At 38.5% G+C, this 20,257-nt stretch overlaps 1 protein-coding gene across 1 annotated transcript in view; it reads left to right on the top strand.

The window, feature by feature from the left end:
- Nucleotides 1-20,257, top strand: part of PKHD1 (PKHD1 ciliary IPT domain containing fibrocystin/polyductin) — a gene marked incomplete at its 5' end in the record, with an annotated part of 435,617 nt that overhangs the window by 54,498 nt on the left and 360,862 nt on the right. The window contains 4 exons of the mRNA XM_081295270.1: nt 3,851-4,046; nt 4,499-4,566; nt 6,305-7,912; nt 15,686-15,829. Coding sequence (XP_081151396.1) covers nt 3,851-4,046; nt 4,499-4,566; nt 6,305-7,912; nt 15,686-15,829 — 2,016 coding nt within the window. The remainder of the gene's footprint in view (nt 1-3,850; nt 4,047-4,498; nt 4,567-6,304; nt 7,913-15,685; nt 15,830-20,257) is intronic.

Here is a 20,257-nt window from a genome sequence, read left to right as displayed (position 1 = left end):
GTCATTTTTGGCAATAAGTCCTATGGAGGTAATAATTTAACACAATTTGAGAATAAGGTGTCTAGATTAACTAAGAATTCTTGTTCTTTGAGACACTATGTATGTAAAGAATGGATTTTTTTTAGTACTAACTGCATGAGCTATTTTAACCTTTGATAATTCAAATGACATGACAGGTTGGAATTATAAGAATATCTTGTCATGACATAACAATATAAATTCAGAAAAGCAGCAGGTAAGATCCCTTTCTGGTTTACTGAATGCCAGATAACAGATAGTTTATGGCAGCCATGTCTAAGGGTTTATTATAAAAAGACCATAATATTTCCCAATGAAAAAGCTTGAATTCAGTTTTTCTGGTACTATTTTCATTTTCCATAACTCAAGAGTATATAAATAAAGAGAAGTGTCCTTTAACTTCTTAATATTATTCAGCTCAGATAGTGCAGAAGAAGAATTTGCTGCCTCAGGCAACCAAAGTGTGTAAAATTTCCTGGTGGTATAGATACTTCCCAAGAAAGTAGAAAAACAGGGAGGAAGCTCCATGTTATATTCAGATTTCAGTGACTTAGGCTCTTGATAGACTTTCCTACCCCTAATGAAAAGAGTAAATACATTTCATTAGTGCCTCAAAGACATTCAGGATTAGCTTGACAACTGACCACATGATATGTGATGCAGTGCCTTCTTTTCAGAATTTACACTCATATTTAAGTCTTCCTACAGGCATAATAAAGAAGAACATGTTATAAAACCCACAAAGTGTAGTAGCCTATTAGGATAAGCTCTTTTCATTTGGAGCACTGCCCATCTCCTTCCAGGAAATGATGCTGTTGATAACAATGAAGCCAAGATGAAATGGAAGAATGAGGGAAGAAGGGAGAGAAAACAGGGAGAAAGAATTTGAGGTGCAGAATGATTAGTGTGGTTATTGTAGTCAGAAACAACTTGATCTGAGTGAACACCAGCTCAACCACTTTTTAAAGAAATACTTTTGACAAATGAAATTTAGCAGTTTGAGTGAAGAATGATTTACAAATTTGGCAGTCCTCAGAACCAGAAGAGGTGCACAGCGCTCCTCTCTGCAGTGTGAGCAGACAGTACATATAGACAAAAAATGGAAGTGAGATAAAAAGCAGCTTGGTTGGCTACAGCTCCCTCTTTGCCATATTTGACCATGGTCACGTTGTTTGATGGCCTATGATTGGTTGAAATTCAGCTGCTGTGATTGACTGAGAATTAGCTAGTTATTACAAAGGATATACTCAAAATAATTAGGCTTTCAGTTTGTTTGCTATTTTGTTAGACGGTAGTTTGTCACACAGGGATTGAAAGTATGGAGGCAGACTCAGGTCACATAGAGTTTGATTTAATATAGAGCCTCAGACATTAAAGAAGAGGTTGGGAAGACATGAAGAAGAGGATTTTAATGTGAGGAACAATATGAAGTCAATTGACATTTTTTTTGTGTGTGTTCTGTACTCTATTTGCTTCCCCAGGATATCTAAGTTAATTCTTACAACAAACAACTTGAGATGGACTTTATTACCATCTGGTTGATGAATTCCAAGTTGTTGAGGTTCCAGAGTGAGTTCTCCAAAATTAAAGAGGTAGTTAAATGACAGATGAAGGATTTGAATGTAGAGTCACAATCTTCCCATTACATCACATCCCTCTTTTTTGACTTTTTCAAGAAACCTCTTCATCTAGTTGAGAATGGATTCTATAGGTGCTGACTGTGCAGTGATTCTACAATGCTAAGGCTAAAGGAGTTGCAGAGGTGATTTACCTCCAGCTGTGGGCACATTGAGACACAGGAAAGGCAGGCACACTTACTTCCACCTGCTATTGTATGCTTGATTTCTGGACTTCATAAAGACTCTAGTTATCTGAAGACTGCATTTCTCTTTCCCTATAATTCTTTTTATCTTATATACTGGAATAGCTTCAATATATTCCTCCCTTGATTATAAATATTTGGAGGTGTTCACAATACATTAAATTCAGTAGATATTCTTCAGGATTAGCTTTTCTGTATTCATCCATAGAAGCTCATAAACTTGACCTACCTCCATAGAGTCCCTACTGATATCCACATGTGTCTTATATCCTAGAAAGTCACCCAGTTTTATTTCTTTTTGCCCAAACCACCAGGTGACTATGAGAAAGTACAACACAAGACTAGATAAAATTGTGAAATTTGAAAAATTGAATTTTAAGTCCCCTATGACCTATCATTGTATCTTGGGATATATCTTTCAAATTGAACTTAAAGTGTCCTCTTGTCCTACCATAAGGCCTTTCCTGACATTCAGAATGTTGTTCTGATTTGAACAATCTCACATCTATTTATGACCTCTACTGTAGCATATCTTCTATTGATGTGATTCTACCACGTATTTTATCATTTTTGAGGTCTTCTTTGAGGGCATATTTGTATTTAACTATTTTTGTGCACGTGTGGCATCTTTCTATAAGGCTCAATATGTATTTGAGTTATAAGGAACTGAATTGAAGTGTTCATTTAATTAAGTTTTTAAGTTAATTAATAATTTTTATTAAGTTAAAATATTTTATTAAGTTAAATTAATTAATTTATTTTATTTGTTCTTTTTAGATATATACGACAGTAGGGTGTATCTTGACATATTATGTATACATGGAGTAAACTTACTCTAATTAGGATCCCATTCTTGTGGTTGTACATGATGTGGAGTTTCACTGGTTGTGTATTCATATATGAACATAGGAAAATAATATCCGATTCATTCTACTGTCTTTAATATCCAGCATTTTAGTAAAGATGCTAATTATACTAAAAAGCTATGGAAATTCAATATAAAGTCTGGGCCATAGCCTTGATGTTTCCATTTATTGTTATGAGGCTTTTGTTGCTGACCCTGTTTCCTCAAATGCAAAATGTCAGTCATGCTAACTGTCCCATATGTGTCATTAGGAGAGTTAGATGATCAAATGGAATCGTGTGCATGAAAGTACTGTAAACTATGAGCTGTTACACTTACATACAGCATTATGTTAAGGTTCGTTGCATACAGGAGCTAGAACTTTAGATTTCTGTTGGTAAAAAAAAAATTAGAGAAAGGACAACAGGAATTTGCTAGTGGAGAAGACCATTAGCTCTTCAAACTTATTCTTGAGTTGTCTTTACATGGATTAAATTCATGCTTTTTGAATCTAATTGCCCTGACAGTGTTGAACTTCAAAATTTTGAAGTTTTAGGCTGTAGCTCAATTAAAAGATTTATTAGAAATTTCATTTAAAAAGTTACGTTAAAATTCTTAATTACATTATTATGTTGAGGGCTGACCATGTATTTAATCCTGAGCATAGTATAGGAGGTTGAGGTCATAAACCCTCATCAAAGAATATTTTAGTAGGCTTTTTTACTGCTGTGACTAAAAAGATCTGACCAGAACAAATTTAGAGAAGAAAAGTTTATTTAAGGGCTCACAGTTTCAGAGGTCTTAGTCCACAGAAGGCAGACTCCATTCCTTGGGGCTCGAGGTGAGGCAGAACATCATAGCAGAAGAGTGTGGCAGAGGGAAGCAGCTCATGGTGACCAGAAAGCAGAGAGAAAGGTCTCTACTTGCCAGATAAAAATATATACCCCAAAGCCATGCCCCAATTCTCACCTCCTCCAGGCATACCATACCACTTCAATTGCCACTCAGTGAATCCCTACCAGGGGGATCAATTCACTGATTGGGTTAAGACTCCTATAACCCAATCATTTCTCTTTAACCTTCTTGCATTGTCTCACACGTGAGCTTCTGGGGATACCTCATATTCAAACCATAACAGAGAGGTAAACAGATTCTTCTCAACCCAGGAGGGGAGACCCTTTTCATTGGAATGACCCGGCTGCTGAACTATACAGATTTGGATGTGGAAATACACATCCAGGACACCTTGGCTCAGGTACATGCACAGACGGCACAGGGCCTGGAGGTGGTGCTGCCCCCACTGCCAGCCTGTCTCCACAGAATTTCAGTCTCCATCAATGGGGTCATCATTCGCTCACAAGGGTAAGTGGAACTTTGCAGAACTTGGTTAGGATGGGAGGGTGTGGGTATCTGTAACCAAAGAAGGGAAGTCCGTGCTGTAGCTCTTTAGTAAGATTTCCTCTTGGGTTTTAAATACATGGTCTATAGTAGTTGCCTGGCCATGTCCTTCCCTTAGCTCCCTCTTTGTCCTGAAGTTGCTCCGCCTGGTATTTCTCTAGAAATTCCCTCTCCCATTTCTGAAAAGTAGCTGAAGTGTATGGGACTGATGTTACCACATGATACTGACCCAGCATCTTTCCCCCACCATTTCCTTTCTTCTCTGTTCCAGTTATCATTCACTCTTGCTCTCCATCACTGCTCCATTTCTTTTCTCCCTCCCCTCCAAATATAAACACCTCTTCTGCCTTCCATCTTTATTTTCTCTCTTTCTAGCCCTGTTGGTTATTTCCTAACGATATCCCTGTCTTCTGCAGGGTTGATCTGCACATCCAGTATCTCACAGAAGTTTTCGGCATGGAGCCTTGCTGTGGGTCCCTTTTTGGTGAGTGGTTCCGACATCACTGGTGTCATTTACCCGGTTTGCCTATTTATCGAATACACAGATTTTATTCCTGGATTAATTAACTTGTCACCCTGAGATGGGACATCAGGAAGAGACTTTCCTGAGGCTCTGGTATAATTTAAGGGTAGGAAAACTTGGTGATGCTTCAGCTCAGTGAGCTCATGAAATTAAAGAGTTTTCATGAAAAGGAGATATGCCTGGCTTTCTTTTCCTAGAGGAAAGACTGAAATAGCTAATGAGCAGTATTCTTGAGCAGATATTAGGAAAACAAGAGAAGAGCTTGAAGAGCTTCCTGTATCAACATTTTAGACCCTGTGTGTTCAAGGACCCAAGGAATGAGTCATTGTATCTGTACTTTCTTCCAGGGATGCAGATGGAGGAACAGAAATAGAGCCACAAATATCAATGTGGGAAATGTAAGGACAAGAAACAGAGCAATTCCTAAAACTATGCATTTTCAGAAAAAAACTAAAGATCTATATATTCACATGTGAATAATGGTTTTAACCTTGCATGAAGTAGCACCTTATCTTTTTGAGCACAGGAAAATCCTTTTTAAATCTGGATGCCTGTGTCACAGACTTGGTTAGGATATGGGTTTTGTTGCTCCAATCTCTGTTCTGAAGATGGGGTTTGGTCTTTGATTATCTCTCAACTTAAGGATAAGACAATGTCTGTGTTTGTTTGTCACCACTGTAAGTAAAATACCTAACAAGAAAAACTTAGAAAAGAAGGTTTTAGGGTTTTTGTTTTTTTTTTGGCTAATGGTTTTGGAGGTCTCAGTCCATGGTCAGCTGACTATTGCTCTGGGCCTGAAGTGAGGCAGAACATCATGGTAGAAGGATGTAGTGGAGGAAACGTGATCAATGTGGGAAGCAGAGAGAGAGATTGAGGTACCAGGAACAAAATATAAACCCCAAAGACACTCCTCCAGTGATTACTTCCTGTAGTTACTCCCCACCTGTCAACAGTTACCATCCAATATAGTAGTCTTCTCAAATTATTAATTCATGAAATGGATTAATCCACTGACTAGGCTACAGCTCTCATAATCTCACTTTACCTCTGAACATGGCTTCATTACCTAACATGAGCTTTTGGGGGGGCACCTCGTATCCAACCCTTAACAATGTCTGTTTATATAACAGAAAATTCATTAGTATGTTTTACTGGCTTTTGCTATGTGATATATATGTAATGCAGAATATATACAACATATTAGAATATATAATACTATGTATATGAGTTCTTGGAATAATATATAGGATAGTATAGATGATAAATAGAAGATTTCAACAAACTTTATTTCTCTAGTTTGGAAGTTGAGTGCATATAGAATATGTAGAATAATATGTCATATAATACAACAGATGACCAGAAGACTAAATTTGATTTTTTGTTAGCATGTAAGTGGTAGTTTGTAGGATATACAAAGGTACTTGAAGCGTTTTATCTGAAATATTATAAATATCCTTCTCATATATATATATATATATATATATATATATATAATTTATATTATTTTACTGTTAGTGAATTTTAGTACATCTGACTCCTGTAGAAATGATCACAAATTTAGCATTGCTGGGGATTGAGGTGAAATCACCTAGGTTTCTCATACCCCATTTTCCACTGAATTGCCTCAGAGCTGACACAGGGGCTCCAAGTTCCTAGTGAGAATCAGCTCTAACTTTTGTTTTCCATCTCTGAACTTCAGGTGGAACCATCCTCAGCATCTCAGGAAGAGGGTTTGGCAGGGACCCAGCTTTGGTTTGGGTACTTGTGGGCAATCAGCCCTGTGACATGGTGAACTTGACAGAGGTGAGCATCTGGTGTGAGACCCCACCGGCCCCGCTGCTGCCCGATGCCGAGGCTCTCACCATCTCAGCCCCCGTGGAGGTCTGGGCTGGCAGTGCAACCTTCATCCATGGACCTTCAGCAAGCTTGGTGGGGAAGGGCCTTACCTTCAGGTATGAAGTGGCAGCAACACCAGTGGTCACCGCCTTGTGGGGAGAAGTCACAAACAGTAGCCTGAAGTTGTATGTGGAAGGAAGTGACCTCTCCAACTCTGTCATCCTCTTGGGGAGCTTGAAGTGTGAGGTTGAGACACAGTCTCTTTGGGGCAACCTGAGCCTGTCTGGGTGCTCCTTTCCCCTGTACACTGTGGAAGCAGGTGTCTATCCTGTCCAAGCACGTCAGAAGGACAGGGGATTTGCCAACATGTCTGCAGTGCCCCAGCAATTTGTGGTGACACCTCGGATAATGACCATCTTGCCAATGCATGGTTCTGTGTGTGGTGGGACTGTGCTCACTATCAGGGGCTTGGCTCTCAACTCTAGAAGGAGGTCGGTTCAGATTGACCTTTCAGGTCCTTTTACTTGCATGATTTTGCATTTGGAAGACCGTATAGTTCTCTGCCAGATCAACCAGATGGGTGACCCCTTGCCTGGAGCTTCCTTCACTCTGAATGTCACAGTCGTGGTCAATGGGCTGCCCAGCGAGTGTGAAGGGAACTGCACTCTCTTCATGCAAGAGGATGAAAGTCCTGTAGTGGATGCCTTGATCATAGGCATCAGTGGGTCTCTGACCACTCTGCTGATAAGGGGTCAGCGGCTGGACCCCAGAACCGATGAGCCAATGGTATTTATAGATGATCAACTTCCTTGCAATATAACTTTCTTTAACGCAAGCCAGGTGTTGTGCCAAATAAGTGGCTTGACCCCAGGACTCCACTACCTATCAGCTGTCCAGACAAGTAATGGGTATGCTTGTTTGGGTAACATTTCCAGGAATTTCTCCATCATGCCTCAAGTCTTTAATTATTTCCCTAAGAATTTCAGCACACATGGTGGAAGCCTCTTGGCCATAGTGGGCACAACCCTGAGAGGACAGAACACCACATTGATCTTTGTTGGCCAACAGGCCTGTCTGATGGTGAACATCAGTTCTGAGCTCATCCAGTGCATTGTTCCTGCAGGGAATGACTCTGTTGCTCTGGAAATAGAGGTAGATGGAATTGGGTACCACATCGGAGTTGTTGGTTACAGCGATGTCTTCACCCCAGAATTGCTCTCTGTTTCTCAGAGTGATGGCATTTTAACCTTTGCCGTGGCCCGCATCTCAGGAGCTGCCAATGTTGACATATTTATTGGGAGGACACCTTGTGTGGGTGTGTCTGGTAACTACACGGTTCTCCAGTGTACCACCCCTTTTCTTCCTGCGGGGAAGTACCACATCAGAGGTTATGACCGCATCAGAGGGTGGGCCTCCTCTGCTCTTGTGTTCCTGTTGAAGGCTACGATTACAACAGTGACAGAGAACTTTGGTAAGTCAAGCAAGTAATATTTAATGGCTTAATAGCTTCTCTCACTTCTAAGAGGTGGAAAATCAACATCACTCCATGCAACAGAAGGGAAGAGAAGCCCAGGTGACTTCTTGGAGTCTCAGTGTCTTCCTGTGACTCGTCTTTGTCATGCTCCATTTATGAATTTTATTTTTCATCAAGGAAACTGTACTTATTCTCTAAGTATTTTATTTTAATGCATTAACCATTTTTAATTTATGTTTTAAATTAATATCTTTTGTAAGAGCTCATAATTTCATCATTTAAGAATATAAATGCTTTCACCTAGTTTTAGACCTATATGCCAATTTGCATCGTTTAAAATTTATTAACTGGGATTAATTTTGATCATTTTATAAAATTTCACAGATGAATTCAAATGCCACCAATAATAAGCCAATAGCATAGGACAATTGTATTGGTTTAGCTTTTCTCTGCTTTTATTGTTTTGTTTTGTTGTAGTGCTGGGGATTGAAGCTAGGGCCTCACGCATGTGAGGCTAATGCTTTACCTCTGAGCCATACCCCCAGATCTTCTGCTTTACCTGTACTGAGATTTGCCCTGCTTTTCCTTCCAATGATGTTTTAGGTCTCTGCTCACTGAAAGCCTTGCTACACTTAAGGTCACTCAGATTTGATGGTGGGTATACAGTAAATTATGGATGCAGGATCTTAGATTGATGAGGTACTAATCAAGCCATTTTTAGAACAAATTTGTCTTCAACTGGGTGGAACACTGTGGAGATTAGAATTTAGGACTGGTGCTGTGACCAACGTAGCTAATTTAGGCTTGACTTTTCCATGCCTCAGCTTCCTTTTTAAAATTTTGTAGTATTGGGGATTGAACCAAGGGGTATTCTAGCCCTGAGCTTCCTCCCCAGACCTTTCTTAATTCTTTTGTTCCAAGACAGGGTTTTGCTAAATTGCCAAGACCGGGCTCAAACTCCCAATCCTCCTGCCTCAGCCTCCAGAATTGCTGGGATTACAGGTCTCTGCCACCACATCCAGATTAGCTTCCTTATTCAATAATGATATTTGGGCTGGATGCTCACAAAGTTTCCCTATCTACTCCCTAAATTCCATGAAGAAAGAGCATCATGAAATACACCTGAAGAAGACAGAGCTGCCCCATGCGCCTGCAGGGTAGGCGGACCTGCGACCCACCAGCAGAACACGTCCAGCGGCCTGCTGAGGGGCAGGCCCGCCCCCTCCCCCAGTGCCTGCAAGGTAGGCGGAGCTGTGACCACCGGCAGATCAGGCCCAGTGGCCTGCTGAGGGGCGGAGCCGCCCCCTCCCCCCGCACCTGCAAGGTAGGCGGACCTGCGACCCACCGGCAGGTCAGGCCCAGCAACCTGCGGAGTGTCAGAGCTGCCCCACGCACCTGCAGGGTAGGCGGACCTGCGACCAACCGGCAGAGCAGACATAGCGGCCCGCCAGCGTGGTAGACAGATCACCCCAATTGGAGGAGGATCACAGCCACTACCTGCCCTGCAAGGGAGATTTTTCAACTATACAAGAGCAATATAAATAAATAGAGGGAAAATTTCAAAAACACAACAGTTTCACCAAGCAGAAAGAAACGGGAGCAGTATGAAAAGACAAGGAAAGAAAGGACCACAAGCAATGCAGGTCAACTCAACTTTAGAAGAGGTAATAGCTGCAACAGATGGAATGTCAGATAAAGAATTCAGGATATACATGCTTCAGATGATCTGGAGTCTCAAGGAAGACATGAGACAGCAAAATCAGACAATGAAAGATCACTTTGACAATGAATTACATAAACAAATCCAAGAAGCAAAAGATCAATTACACAGGGAGATAGAGGTAATAAAAAACAAACAAATAGAAATCCTAGATGTGCAGGAAGCAATAAACCAACTTAAAAACTCAATTGAGAATACTAACAACAGAGTAGATCACTTAGAAGATAGAACATCAGACAATGAAGACAAAGTATTTCAACTTGAAAAGAACATAGACAGCTCAGCAAGACTGCTAAGAAACCATGAGCAGAACATCCAAGAAATATGGTATAACATTAAAAGACCAAACTTAAGAGTCATTGGGATACAGGAAGACACAGAGCTCCAAACCAAAGGAATAAACAATCTATTCAATGAAATAATACGAGAAAACTTCCCAGACTTGAAGAATGAGACAGAATCCCAAATCCTAGAAGCCTACAGGATGCCGAATGTGCAAAATCATAAGAGATCCACACCTAGACACATTATAATGAAGATGCCCAACATACAGAATAAGGAGAGAATTTTAAAAGCTACAAGAGAAAGGAAGCAGATTACATTTATGGGTAAACCAATCAGGATAACAGCTGATCTTTCAACACAGACTCTGAAAGCTAGAAGATCCTGGAATAACATATTTCAAACACTGAAAGAAAATGGGTTCCAACCAAGAATCATGTATCCGGCGAAATTAAGCTTCAGGATGGAAGATGAAATTAAAACCTTCCACGATAAACAAAAGTTAAAAGAATTTGCAGCTAGAAAACCATCTCTTCAAAAAATCCTTGGCAAAACATTACAGGAAGAGGAAATGGGAAATAACAATGAAAACCAACAGTGGGAGGTAGGACAGTAAAGGGGGGAAAATAATCAAAGATGAAAACAAATCAGGTTTAGTAACATTAATAAACAAATATGGCTGGAAGAACAAACCATATCTCAATAATAACCCTAAATGTTAATGGCTTATACTTACCAATTAAGAGACACAGGCTAGTTGAATGGATCACAAAACAAGACCCAACAATATGCTGCCTACAGGAGACACATTTGATAGGAAAAGATATACATAGACTGAAGATGAAAGGTTGGGAAAAATCATATCACTCATATGGACTGCGGAAACAAGCAGGAGTGTCCATACTCATATCAAATAAAATAGATTTCAAGCCAAAGTTAATCAAAAGGGATAAAGAGGGACACTACATACTGCTCAAGGGAACCATACACCAACAAGACATAACAATCATAAATATATATGCCCCAAACAATGGAGCAGCTATGTTTATCAAGCAAACTCTTCGCAAGTTCAAGAGTCTAATAGACCACCATACAATAATCATGGGAGACTTCAACACACCTCTCTCACCACTGGACAGATCTTCCAAACAAAAGTTGAATAAGGAAACTATATAACTCAATAACACAATTAACAACCTAGACTTAATTGACATATATAGAATATACCACCCAACATCAAGCAGTTACACTTTTTTCTCAGCAGCACATGGACCCTTCTCAAAAATAGATCATATATTATGTCACAGGGCAACTCTTAGACAATATAAAGGAGTAGAGATAATACCATGCATCTTATCTGATCATAATGGAATGAAACTGAAAATCAACGATAAAAGAAGGAAGGAAAAATCATGCATCACTTGGAGAATGAACAATAGGTTACTGAATGATCAATGGGTTTTAGAAGACATCAAGGAGGAAATTAAAAAATTCTTAGAGTTAAATGAAAACACAGACACAACATATCGGAACCTATGGGACACATTGAAAGCAGTTCTAAGAGGAAAATTCATTGCTTGGAGTTCATTCCTTAAAAAAAGAAAAAAAAAACAACAAATAAATGATCTCATACTTCATCTCAAAATCCTAGAAAAAGAAGAGCAAAACAACAGCAAAAGAAGTAGAAGGCAAGAAATAATTAAAATCAGAGCTGAAATTAATGAAATCGAAACAAAAGAAATAATTGAAAAAATTGACAAAACTAAAAGTTGGTTCTTTGAGAAAATAAATAAAATTGACAGACCCTTATCCATGCTAATGAAGAGAAGAAGAGAGAGAACTCAAATTACTAGCATATGGGATGAAAAAGGAAATATCACAACAGACACTTCAGAAATACAGAAGATAATCAGAAATTATTTTGAATCCTTATACTCCAATAAAATAGAAGATAGTGAAGGCATTGATAAATTTATTAAGTCATATACTCTGCCCAGATTGAGTCAGGAGGATATAGAAAACCTAAACAGACCAATATCAATTGAGGAAATAGAAGAAACCATCAAAAGACTACCAACTAAGAAAAGCCCAGGACCAGAGTTTTACAAAACCTTTAAAGAGGAACTAACACCAATACTTTTCAAGCTATTTCAGGAAATAGAAAAAGAGGGAGAACTTCCAAATTCATTCTACGAGGCCAACATCACCCTGATTCCGAAACCAGACAAAGACACTTCAAAGAAAGAAAACTACAGACCAATATCTCTAATGAACCTAGACGCAAAAGTCCTCAATAAAATTCTGGCGAATCAGATACAAAAACATATCAAAAAAATTGTGCACCATGATCAAGTAGGATTCATCCCTGGTATGCAAGGCTGGTTCAATATACGGAAATCAATAAATGTTATTCACCACATCAATAGACTTAAAAATAAGAACCATATGATCATCTCGATAGATGTGGAAAAAGCATTCGACAAAGTACAGCACCCCTTTATGTTCAAAACTCTCGAAAAACTAGGGATAACAGGAACATACCTCAACACTGTAAAAACATACCTCAACATTGTAAAAGCAATCTATGCTAAGCCTCAGGCTAGCATCATTCTTAATGGAGAAAAATTGAAGGCATTCCCTCTAAAATCTGGAACAAGACAGGGATGCCCTCTCTCACCACTTCTGTTCAACATAGTTCTCGAAACACTGGCCAGAGCAATTAGACAGACGAAAGAAATTAAAGGCATAAAAATAGGAAAAGAAGAACTTAAATTATCACTATTTGCAGATGACATGATTCTATACCTAGCAGACCCAAAAGGGTCTACAAAGAAACTATTAGAGCTAATAAATGAATTCAGCAAAGTGGCAGGATATAAAATCAACACGCATAAATCAAATGCATTCCTGTATATCAGCGACAAATCCTCTGAAATGGAGATGAGGACAACCACTCCATTCACAATATCCTCAAAAATAATAAAATACTTGGGAATCAACCTAACAAAAAGGTGAAACAAAAGGTGAAAGACTTATACAATGAAAACTACACAACCCTAAAGAGAGAAATTGAAGAAGATCTTAGAAGATGGAAAAATATACCCTGTTCATGGATAGGCAGAACTAACATCATCAAAATGGCGATATTACCAAAAGTTCTCTATAGGTTTAATGCAATGCCAATCAAAATCCCAACGGCATTTCTTGTAGAAATAGAGAAAGCAATCATGAAATTCATATGGAAGAATAAAAGACCCAGAATAGCAAAAACAATGCTAAGCAGGAAGTATGAATCAGGTGGTATAGCGATACCAGACTTCAAACTATACTACAGAGCAGTAGTAACAAAAACAGCATGGTACTGGTACCAAAACAGGCGGGTGGACCAATGGTACAGAATAGAGGACACAGTAACCAACCCACAAAACTACAACTTTCTTATATTTGATAAAGGGGCTAAAAGCATGAAATGGAGGAAGGATAGCATCTTAAACAAATGGTGCTGGGAAAACTGGAAATCCATATGCAACAAAATGAAACTGAATCCCTTTATCTCACCATGCACAAAAGTTAACTCAAAATGGATCAAGGAGCTTGATATCAAATCAGAGACACGACATCTGATAGAAGAAAAAGTTGGCTACGACCTACATACTCTGGGGTCGGGCTCCAAATTCCTCAATAGGACACCCATAGCACAATCAACAAATGGGACTTACTCAAACTAAAAAGTTTTTTTCTCAGCAAAAGAAACAATAAGAGAGGTAAATAGGGAGCCTACATCCTGGGAACAAATCTTTACTCCTCACACTTCAGATAGAGCCCTAATATCCAGCGTATATAAAGAACTCAAAAAATTAGACAATAAGATAACAAATAACCCAATCAACAAATGGGCCAAGGACCTGAACAGACACTTCTCAGAGGAGGACATACAATCAATCAACAAGTACATGGAAAAATGCTCACCATCTCTAGCAGTCAGAGAAATGCAAATCAAAACCACCCTAAGATACCATCTCACCCCAGTAAGATTGGCAGCCATTATGAAGTCCAACAACAAGTGCTGGCGAGGATGCGGGGAAAAGGGTACACTTGTACATTGTTGGTGGGACTGCAAATTGGTGCAGCCAATTTGGAAAGCAGTATGGAGATTTCTTGGAAAGCTGGGAATGGAACCACCATTTGACCCAGCTATTCCCCTTCTCGGTCTATTCCCTAAAGACCTAAAAAGAGCATGCTACAGGGACACTGCTACATCGATGTTCATAGCAGCACAATTCACAATAGCAAGACTGTGGAACCAACCTAGATGCCCTTCAATAGACGAATGGATAAAAAAAATGTGGCATTTATACACAATGGAGTATTACTCTGCACTAAAAAATGACAAAATCATAGAATTTGGAGGGAAATGGATGGCATTAGAGCAGATTATGCTAAGTGAAGCTAGCCAAGCCCTAAAAAACTAATGCCAAATGTCTTCTTTGATACAAGGAGAGTAACTAAGAACAGATTAGGGAAGAAGAGCACGAGAAGAAGACCAACATTAAACAAGGATGAGAGGTGGGAGGGAAACGGAAAGAGAAGGGAAATTGCATGGAAATGGAAGGAGACCCTCAGGATTATACAAAATTACATACAAGAGGAAGTGAGGGGAAAGGGAAAAATAATACAAGGGGAGGAATGAATTACAGTAGAGGGGGTAGAGAGAGAAGAGGGGAGGGGAGGGGAGGGGAGGGGGGATAGTAGAGGATAGGAAAGGCAGCAGAATACAACAGACATGAGTATGTCAATATGTAAATTAATGGAAGCGTAACTGATGTGATTCTGCAATCTGTATACGGGGTAAAAATGGGAGTTCATAACCCACTTGAATCAAAGTGTGAAATATGATATATCAAGAACTATGTAATGTTTTGAACAACCAACAATAAAAAAATAAATAAATAAAAGAAATACACCTGAAGCAAAAACAAAACAAAACAAACAAACAAACAAACAAAAACCCACATTATTCTTGAATTTGTCAGGTGGCTGTGCAAGTAGCCCCATTCCCCTTTTAGGACGAAGGCTGGAGACTGGAACTCTGTGTCTCAGAATGAACTAGAGCAGTGCACCAGCTTCACTTGCCTGAGTGTCCCTAAAATTTGTAATTCTTGCAGTACTATTAATAATAGCAACAAAGAGACATAATGAAGGTATCAGGCAATAGAAAATTTGTTAAACAAATTGTGCCTTAATGATGTAATGAGATTCTAAGTAGCTAGTAAAATGAACTGTAATGACATAGCTTTGGAAACCTACCTATACGGTACTTTTAAGTTAAGAAACAAGTTGTAGAATATGTATAGAGTGATCCCTGTGTATCAAAAATATATGTATGTTGAAAATTCTGCAAGGAGTCACAAAAAAACTGTAAATGGAAACCTCCAGGGTTCAGACAGGTGTTTGGGGGGAACTTTCACTTTCATTTTATGCTCTTGTATGGAAAGTTTAAGAACTATAAATAATCAATACTTTCAACATAAAATGGTCACATTACAAGATGCTTTAACACAATACCTTGTTGAATATGGTTCGAATCTGGTGGAACCCTGGAGTCCAGAAGCCCGGTGAAGAAGAAGCTAAGGATATCAGAGCCCTCCAGCCAGCTGTGTGGATTCTGCAGGGCATAGGAAGGATATGCAGAAAGAAAGCAATAGTTTGAATTTTGAGTTAAGACAGTTTTTCTTCTAAGATCATGGACTTGTGGTTTGTCTTTAAAGGCTGCCTGGGTGGAAGGCTTGTCCATGTGTTTGGAGCAGGGTTTTCTCCAGGGAATATCTCAGCTGCTGTGTGTGGTGCTCCTTGCCAAGTCCTGGCTAATGCTACTGTGTCTGCATTCAGCTGCTTGGTTCTGCCCCTGGATGGTGAGTAAAAAATCCCACATATATATTTTTAAAGAATGTGTATTCAAATGATGTTCTTTGGCTTTTTAAAATATTTGTTTTTGCTTCTCTACTAACCATTAATTTTTCCAGGTGTTTCTGAAAATAGAATTTTTCTATTCTCTTTCAAAAATGGTTGTTACTCTCTGGGGCCACCTATTAAAATGGTCCATAATATCTTTTGTCATGGGAAGGGGTCAATATTAAAGTAACATTGAAAAACTTATTGCCTATGTCCTATGGAGTCACATGACAAGGAAGAGACTAATTCTGGGTTCTGAATATTAGTTCCAGTGACAGCCATAGACATCAGGAAGGAAACAAGCTCTTGATCTTGTCCTGAGATAAGGTTGCCGAAGACATCTGCTTTCTGGAGGGACCAGGAGACGGTGAAGATTGTCAAGCTGAATATCTTTTGAATATCAGCTCAATTCCTGAATTCTTATTATAGTCAAAAGAGCCAACATTCACAGTATTCTCTTGTTCTTCAATGTCCAAGTAATTACCTGATCCTCTACTCAGTAGAAAACTATGATTTCTCTCTGTTTTGAGCTGCGTTCCCATCATGTAAATTGTGGTACCAGAAGCACCGTGTTTATGGGGAGAGATTATAGAGGAATGTGCAAAGCTGAGGGCTTCGCAACACATGGTAACTACCCACTGAGCTTCAGGAGGGGATAATCAGAGGAAAAAAACTACCATTTTCATTACAGATCTTTACTGCATTTGAGAGAACTCAAATTCAACTAGCAATTATCTCATTTACATAATCATAGATCTGGAACCTCTACACTTAAGACCTATTTACAAACATGCTTTGTGTGTGGTGTTTTGAGTTATGTTCCTAATTTTTTTGAATGTGAGATTTACAAAGTAATAAGATCACTTCATCTGAGTTTGGATAATAATTCCATGACGGACAATACTATTGTAATGGCAGTTCACAGTGTCCTCCTAAATGATGAGGAAGAAGAAGAAGAGAGGAGAAGAAGAAGATAGTGGTGGTGGTGGTGGAGGGAGAAGGAGTGTTAAGGAGAATGAGAATACAAAAAACCCTTTAAAATACTAGAATCTGAGTTTCCTAGTATCATGTACACAATGGAGGAGAAATGATTGCGCAATAAGAAACCTATGATGCAATAGCAACTTTCAGATGTGTTCTTTTTTTTTTTTTAACCCTGCTACCTCCTATAGCACAGTGTCAGTCAAGAGTATGTGGAAATGAAACTGAGATTATACACAACTAGGTTCTAAAGCTTACTTAATATTACTTCTCTTTAAAAAATCGATCTCTTCTTCCACTTATATAATATGCATTGCTTAAACTAATAAACTTTAAAACCCTTTTGGTATTATTTCAAAACACTTAAATCTCAACTAGAAACACAAAATAAAAATTAATGAGATTTCAGGTACAGGTAAATTGTAGTACTGAGAACTCCTAGAAGAAAAATAATAAAATTGTTATATTGTAAAAGATTCATTTAAGATTTAGAAAAGAACATCTCAAAATTCCTTGATATTAAAGTGTTTGGAAGCTGTAACTTTTAATCTTGCCACTAGGTGTCACCAAAGATTCATCTATTTTACAAGGATCCTGTTTGGTGAAAAGGATCTCAACTGTTTTCCTCTTTCATTAGGAAGGAAGGAAGGAAAGAAGGGAGGTTGGAAGAAAGGAAGGGAGGAAGAAAGAGAGGGAGGGTGTTTTTAAATACTTTTAACCACATTCTCTAAAAATGAGGAGCTAGTTCCAAATTTTCCTTACTTAAAATCCAGGATAAGATACTGGGGATTCTGTAATTCTACTGGAACCCAATGAAACCTTTTGAGTCTATGATCATAATTTGGTTTGTTTTTCTAGTTAGTAGGTCTGTAATGGACATCAAAAGTTAAAGGTGTGTGTGTGTGTGTGTGTGTGTGTGTGTGTGTGTGTGTGTGTGATGTGAGAGAAATCATTGGAAGCTACTACTAATTCTCCTGCTTTAAGATAGGATTACATATAACTGTTAACTTCTCTTTAGGATTACGTTTTATTTCAAAGAGGTTTTTAGAAGTGGCTTCCCACCAGCTATCCTCACACCTGTTTCACACTTGCTTTTCTTGGAGAAATCCATCATTCTACCTAACTAGTGCTCCCCCACTTAGCTTCTTTTCAACCTCAATCAGCTGATAGCCTTTGGAAAGCTCAGGTCACAACGGGAGCAGTTCTCAAACTGTGTTCCATATGGCCAGCACAGCAGCAACTAGTTTTGTGTGTGTGTGATGGGGTGGAGGCATCTTAGAAATGTGAATTCTTGGGACTCACCAAGGCCAAAATTTTCCAAATAAACATTTTAGTATTTCTTTTCTGTGCTGTCTCTGAAATTTCACATGCTTGCCTAATTGAATCCCCAGACAAGGTAACTCTTCTGAGTAAGCAAGATATAGTCATATTGGGTAACATCATGAAATGCCTGCATATCATCTGGTTCCAGATCTGTTTGTAAAAGTACACTGATGTTTTGCTGGTTTATAATTTTTTGTTACCTATGATTATCCCAATGTGTGTGTGTGTGTGTGTGTGTGTGTGTGTGTGTGTGGTGGGTGGGTGTGTTTCTAACATAGCTGTTCACAGCTGGATTTTCCTCATATTTATATGATTTATTTTTTCCTTATGTAGTTTATTGCCTTACTGTTTTCATTGGGCTTTTTGTTTGTTTCTGTTAACTTCTCTAATTTACCAAGGTCACTTTGAATTCTGACTCTTGCTTTGAATTTTAATCTTTAGTTTGACTTTGCATGATAGAGTGATGTTTTACATTCCAGGTTATTGATGATGTCTCAGAATCCAAACTTTCTTAATTATTATTTTGTTTGTTCCTATGCCACAGTCCTAATGTGCTTCATTTTCATGACTGGGACAGGATATTTAAGCATGGGTCTAAAAATAAAGTTATTTTGCTAGTTTTGTGGTCATCTATCTTTACCTTTCCCCCCAAATTATACTTCTTACCAAAGAAGAATTTTACTTTTTCACATGATGGGTTGCTAAAACATCCTGTTAGGTAAAACTAACACTTTGCATTTGTTTAAAAAGAGCAAAGATCGTTGATCTTCCCGTTTCTTGCATTTATACCTTGAATTATACCAAATGACTTTTTCATGGAAACTTTAACTTTTCCAAGAGGCATGAAAAGCTAAAGCGATTAAGGTCACAGAGCTATTTAGCGGTAGAACTTTGAGTAAAACCCATGGATTTTGATCCCCAGCCCTAGGTGCTTTTTATAATCCACCTTGTCAATTTGCATCCACTTAATCACCTATAATGAATTCATTATTTTATAGGTGTTGAGCCTGTTTTTATTTGCCTTAGGGCTTACTAACTGAGAAGTTCTCATGTTTTATCTATCGCAAGAGAATCTTTCTGTCAGTCATTTTTGTTGCTATTATTCATTTAAAGCACATTTACAGAGAACTTCCTTGGTATCAGGTGCTTTGGAATGTAGCAGCAACTATGATAACATCTGGGTGTGATCACAGAGCTACAAACCTCTCCTTTGGCCCTTGCTGAGGCACTATAATGAGAAAGGCCATCAGAGGCTCAAAGCCTACAATCCTTGATGGCTACTGTGGTACCTGCAAGAACAGGTTAGCCACAGAAGTAACAGACCAGAGAGATTTTTCTTTTTCCTCTTTTTTTTTTTTTTTTTAGAATTTTCAGAGTTTCTCCTAAACCACTCATGTAGAGACTTGTTCATCTCCCAGTTAAAGATTATTGTCAATCTGACTTATTGATGCTTTTTACATGTGTCTCATGACCCAGAAAGGGATGGCCTGAGGGTCAAAAAAACTAAAACACTTGCTTTTCTTCTTAACAAAATATTGATGGTCATACATATATGACAATCAAGAAGTTCTGTTAATAAGGAAACCATGTAAAGAGAGAAAAGTCTAGCTATAAACTTAGGAAAGGTAATAGTTAGCGTAAAACCTTAAGAGAATTAGTACCCAAAATACACAAATGAATAGGAAAAAGACAAATAGCCCAATAGAAAAATGGGCCAAGATCAGGAATGGGAATTTCATAGGAGAAGAAACTTTGAGTTATTACTAAATATGAAAAATTGTTCAACCTAAAAAGTAATGATGGAAATGAAAATGAAGGCCACATTGAGATACCATTTTATACACACTTGACAAAAATTAGGAATCTGATCATTTCAAGTGCTGACAACTGTATGGATAACAGGAATTCATGGCTGGTAGGAATTCAAATGGCATACCCACTTTAGAAAACAGTGTGGCACCATCTTGCAAAGCTGAACTTACACTTACCATTTGAACAAGATATTTTCTTTCTAGTCATTCACCCTAGAGAAAACTTTGCACGTGTTTGTAGTGGCAACTATTTGGAAATACTCCCAATTCCAC

Source organism: Spermophilus citellus (genome assembly GCF_964194105.1).
Source record: "Spermophilus citellus genome assembly, chromosome: 5".
Taxonomy (NCBI): Eukaryota; Metazoa; Chordata; class Mammalia; order Rodentia; family Sciuridae; genus Spermophilus; species Spermophilus citellus.
Note: the sequence above shows the minus strand (reverse complement) of the source record. Positions and strands in the feature narration are given on the sequence as shown.